This window comes from Tribolium madens, unplaced genomic scaffold, assembly GCF_015345945.1.
Source record: "Tribolium madens isolate multiple individuals breed KSU strain unplaced genomic scaffold, Tmad_KSU_1.1 Scaffold_19;HRSCAF=116;Tcas5.2_LG9, whole genome shotgun sequence".
In the NCBI taxonomy this organism is placed as follows: domain Eukaryota; kingdom Metazoa; phylum Arthropoda; class Insecta; order Coleoptera; family Tenebrionidae; genus Tribolium; species Tribolium madens.
This window is the reverse complement of record NW_025400983.1, coordinates 2474154-2479277: the sequence shown is the minus strand read 5'-3', so window position 1 is coordinate 2479277 and position 5124 is coordinate 2474154. Positions and strand designations below refer to the sequence as shown.

The following is a 5124-nucleotide window of genomic DNA, read 5'->3' as shown; positions in this document are numbered from 1 at the left end:
ATTTTGTGAAAATTAATTACTTTTATTAAATTTTTAAGTAATTTTCAAAACTCTAAACAAAACAATTTTTTAAAATACAAAACACAAAAAAAATTGTATTTTGTAACTTCTGTATAAGTGACGAGATTTTTTTCATTTATGAAATGTATAAAACCAAGACAAAAGTTTTCCTTCTTTATTTTGTCTTATCTAATCTCTAGAAAGTAAACAGTTTTAAACGCAGTAATTTTTCTTTGTTTCAAATTTTTTCCAAACATTGATGACTCATTTATGTCAACTATTTCGCTTTTGTTGATTTTTTGGTCAACATTTTTGCCAATACTTTTACACTTTTTTTTCTAAGTGTAAGTATCTCAAGTTTTTTTAGTTTTGTTTCAACGACTTTCCGGTAGATAATTGAAGTTTTCTAACAATGGTAATCTTTTTATTTACTATTTTCTGTTTATTTAGTATAAAACTTTTGTGAGTGATATACATATTATATTTTTATCACTTATCACTTATCAGTAAACAAAAAACTGTTAAATCTCTTGTTAATTCATTACTTTTGCGTGTTGAAAAATTACAACATTTTTCATAAAACCAAATAGAATTTATTTCAATAATTAGTTGATTACAAATTTAAATTTTCACGTATATACAAACAAAATAAATCCTTCAAGCCTCCGAATACGTAGGAGTATACAAGACCGGAGTCGGATTGTCGTCCTTCCCTCTACCCATCTGCTCGTAAGCCCTTTGACGGTCTTGATCCCTCTCAATCAATTTCTGCGTCTTCAAACGTCGGACAGCTTTAGCCAACATCCAGGCGAAAATAATCCCCAACAACTACCAAAAAACACACCTTAACCCACTAGTGACAACATTTTCAGACACAAACCTGAATAAAAGCCACGGCGAGGGCCCCACAGCCCAATAAAAGGGCACTCTCGGAGACAACATATGTCAAAGCGTCCAAACAACCGTCCTTGAAGACCTCTTTACGGGGGCAAGTCCGGACGTCGCCGTGACCGCCGTAACGAGGACGGCAGCATGAAGATGGACCTTGCCACATGTGACTTATTGTAGTACTAGAAGAGGTTGAGGCTTCGGTGGTTGTAGAAAAAATGCTGTACCAGTCATTTGCCCCATCAATACCGCAACAATACAACTAAAAAATGTTGAAATAATTGCAAAAAAGTTTAATACAAGAAGCCTACAATTCCAAAATTGAGTTGGCAACGCTGACTAAATAATGTTGCCAACTCAATTTCAAAATCTGAGATTCAATTGAAAAGACGCTCCAAAATATATTTCCAAATTTTTCAAGGTTGGCAACACTAATTAAAATATAATAGAGAAGATATAAAATTTGGCGTTTTACATCTTCTGTTTCTACATTTTTCCATGTTGCCAACTTAATTTCAAAATGGTACCTTTAATTAAGCTTTTTGAAGTTTCAATGGACTTATTTTATACTTTTTTTAATTTTTTTGTTGTAAAACAATTCTTGATCGGAGTAGCCTATGATACCAAAGAAAAATTTGCAACACTGTCTAAAATAGACCAAAAAACGTAAAAACTTGCATGTTGTACATCTTCTGTCTCAATACTTTTAATGTTGCCAACTTAAATTTTCCAGTTTTAAAAGTAATTTCTAATTATATGATTTCCAAATTAAGTTTGCAACGTTAGCTAAAATAATGTCTACAATATTCAATGTTGCCTAATTAATTTCAAAATATGACTTTTAAATTAAATTCTCACATTTTCTCTCATATACTTTTTCATGTTGCCAACTTAATTTCAAAATCATGCATAAAAATAATGATACCTTTAATTAAAAACAAAGTGCAAAGAAGTTTTTAAACTTACTTCATGCTTTCGTCACATTTTTTTATGTCGAAAATAATTTATGATATGATGATACCAAAAATAGATTTAGAACACTGTTTAATATGAATATAAAAACATAAAAATTGGCATTCATGTGTTTTATTTTATGTTGCCAACTTAATTTCAAAATCAGAGATCGCTTTGACCGCTTATTTTTTTAAAAATATAAATTTTGTCAAGGTACATTTGCAAGACTGTCTAAAAAAAAAGACAAAAAACGTAAAAATCAACGTATTTCACATCTGCTGTCTCAACATTTTTTAATGTTGCCAACTTAATTTTGAAATCATAAACCACTATAGCCGCTTATTTCTTTCAAGACATAAATATTGTCAAAATAAATTTGCAACACTTTCTAAAATAGAGACAGAAAACGTGCAAAATTTTTCATTATTGCCAAATAAATATTTTGATTTTAAAAGTTTTTTCTAATTATCGTAACGCTGTCTGAAATACTGTCTCACATCCTTTGTTTTTATATAATTCAATGTTGCCAACTTATTTTCAAAATCATAGACTTCTTTGACCGCTTATTTTTTTTGGAAAATATAAAAAATAAAGACATATTGCTAAAATAGAAACAAAAGATGTAAATATGGACTTATTTCACATCATCTGTTCCAACATTTTTCAGTATTGCCAACTTAATTTCAAAATCATAGACCACTTGGACCGCTTATTTCTTTCAAGATAAAAATATTGTCAAAATAGATTTACAACACTGTTAAAAATAGACAAAAGACGTGAAAATTGATGTGTTTTACATTGTCTATCTCAATATTTTTCAATGTTGCCAACTTATTTTTTTGTTTTAAAAGTAATTTTTGATCATAGTATCCTAAGATTAAAATTTCTGCTGTCCAAAATAATATCTTGCATCATTCATCTTAACATTTTTCAATGTTGCCAACTTAATTTACCACTTGGACCGCTTATTTCTTTCAAAATATAAATATTATCAAGATAGATTTACAACACTATTTAAAATAGAGACAAAAAAACGTGAAAATTTGTGTGTTTTACATTGTCTATCTCAATATTTTTCAATGTTGCCAATTTAATTTTTTGTTTTAAAAGTAATTTCTGATCATAGTAGCCTAAGATTGGACCGCTTATTTCTTTCAAAATATAAATATTATCAAGATAGATTTACAACACTATTTAAAATAGAGACAAAAGACGTAAAAATTTATGTGTTTTACATTGTCTATCTCAATATTTTTCAATGTTGCCAATTTAATTTTTTGTTTTAAAAGTAATTTCTGATCATAGTAGCCTAAGATTAAAATTTCTGCCGCCCAAAATAATATCTTGCATCACTCATCTCAACATTTTTCAATGTTGCCAACTTTCTGATCGATTATTTTTTCAAAATATAAAATGTGTCAAAAAAGATTTGCAAGACTGTCTAAAATAGAAACAAAAGACGTGAAAACCGATGTGTTTCTCATCTTCTGTCTCAAGATTTTTCAATGTTGCCAACTTAATAACCACTTTGTCGCTAAATTCTTTCAAAATATAAATACTACAAAATGTCTTTAGCTCACCCTTTGTTGGGTAAAATCCCAGATGTCTCTGTCGTAAGGATCATTGTTGTAATCATAAATAGAATCGCTCATTTTCCTCCTGATGGAAGTCTCGATTTGCCCCCTCATGGCATAGGCAGCAATAGCGGCCGAAATCTCCATAATCAGAAGAATAGTCAAGAAGAAACCAAACTAGAATCAATAATTAGGCCCCAAATCTTCCATTTCTTTGTTTTATACCAAGTTGATAAGACAAGTGCTCTCCTTAACAGCCCCAACGCAACCGAAAAGCGCCACGAAGAAAATCACAACCCCTATAGCAATGGCAAGGACCGAAGGGCTGAAATAGTGGACTTCCATAAACTGTTCGAAGTCTCCATAAATCGCTTTGATAGTCGAACCGATCGAAATCAATAAAAACCCAATCATCTATAACAATAGATAAGAGATAAGGAGTTATTTGTGTGTCATGAGAATGAAACGTGGACAAATTTTGGCCGATTTTTTCGCCCTTTTTGGTTTTTAAAAGGGTTAAACATAAAATTGTGACGATTTTGGTTTTGGACTTACCACAAACATGAAGTTGGACACAAACAGCATGTATTTGATGCACTTCATCCCGACTTCGATGTCGTCAGCCATTTTTTCGAAATTTCCAAAAATCGCCCTTTTTCGAAATCGCTCTGTTCGGCTTCGCTCACTTGAATCGACTGATAAGAGATAAGCCTCGTGTATCTTTATACTGGAATTGATCGTATTGATAAGTGAGGCCCAAAATCTCAATGTTTTGGAGGAGTGTTGTTGTGTTGCGTAAGGCCAGGTAAGCAGAAAACGCGTTATCTCATGTTTGTGTGTCTCCCAGTTTATAAATCTGACGAGTTCGAGCAAGTGGTGTTGGCAGTGTTTCAGTAAACAGTGTTAAATGCGAGCGATTAGATAAAAGTGTCACAATGGCGAAAGCGGGCCAACGACGGAGGAGAGTAAGTCCAAAATTGTGGAAGATGAAAAATTGTTGAAATTTTTTTCAGAGTTCGATCAAGAAAGAGTTCACTGAGAAGGAATTGCAAGGTACTGGCCACCAGCCAGGGTTATTCTTAGTCTGCTATTTCGAGATATTTTGCAGATTTAAGGACTGCGTTTGAACTCATCGATTCGAATCAGGATGGACGGATCAACCCCGATGAGTTTAAAATCATGCTCGAGAATGTGGGGATCGAGCTGGAGGATGAGAAGATTGAAGAGCTCATCCGGAGCGCCAGTCATGCAGGTAACCTCGTGATACACACAAGATTTTACTAACTAATACTTTTTGAAATATTTTTTTGTATCTTGTTTCCGACTCGAAATGTACTCGTAATTATTCATACGAATTATTTTTTTACATTTTTGAGGTAATTTAAAAAAAAAACAAAAAAATATACTTAAAAAAATTAAAATTCTATTATTGTATTAAAAATTTAAAAAATTCAAATCACCTTCCCAATGATTAATATTTTGACTTCCGTTTCAGATATTTTATAACTTTTTAATCGATTTCAACGACTTTACATAGTTTTCCGTGCAAAATGAGTGTTATTTCAGAAAAAGCAGCGAGTTTTTGGGTTTGAGTTTTTTTTAATTACATATTTACCAAAATTAACAATAACACTTGTTTTGTTGACTAAATCCCTAGTGTGTTAGAAATAATAATCGAGTTTTTAAGTAAGAAAGACAATTTATAATT

General features: G+C 31.3%; 2 protein-coding genes across 2 annotated transcripts in view; one reads left to right on the top strand and one right to left on the bottom strand.

Annotated features, from left to right (window-relative positions):
- Positions 1–570: 570 nt before the first annotated feature.
- LOC123014177 (CD63 antigen) lies at positions 571–4265 on the bottom strand. The gene is made up of 5 exons (XM_044413133.1): positions 3972–4265; positions 3642–3830; positions 3423–3593; positions 881–1150; positions 571–828 (listed from the first exon to the last, which is right to left on the bottom strand). The coding sequence occupies exons 1-5, from the start codon at positions 4041–4043 to the stop codon at positions 658–660; spliced, it is 873 nt and encodes a 290-aa protein (XP_044269068.1). The 5' UTR covers positions 4044–4265; the 3' UTR covers positions 571–657.
- LOC123014198 (calcium-binding protein E63-1) overlaps positions 4252–5124 on the top strand; it is a 5587-nt gene continuing 4714 nt past the window's right edge. Inside the window, exons 1-3 of the mRNA XM_044413166.1 lie at positions 4252–4381; positions 4430–4469; positions 4525–4668. Of these exons, the coding sequence (XP_044269101.1) occupies positions 4352–4381; positions 4430–4469; positions 4525–4668 (214 nt within the window). The 5' untranslated portion in view covers positions 4252–4351. The remainder of the gene's footprint in view (positions 4382–4429; positions 4470–4524; positions 4669–5124) is intronic.

Bases quoted from the DNA above. Each gene is read 5' to 3' on its own strand.
- LOC123014177 (XM_044413133.1), bottom strand. From the start codon at position 4,043: ATGGCTGACGACATCGAAGTCGGGATGAAGTGCATCAAATACATGCTG. The intron at 3,594-3,641 runs GTATAAAACAAA...TATTGATTCTAG, and splicing joins GCACTTGTCTTATCAACTTG to TTTGGTTTCTTCTTGACTAT. The intron at 829-880 runs GTTTGTGTCTGA...GTTTTTTGGTAG, and splicing joins TCGCCGTGGCTTTTATTCAG to TTGTTGGGGATTATTTTCGC.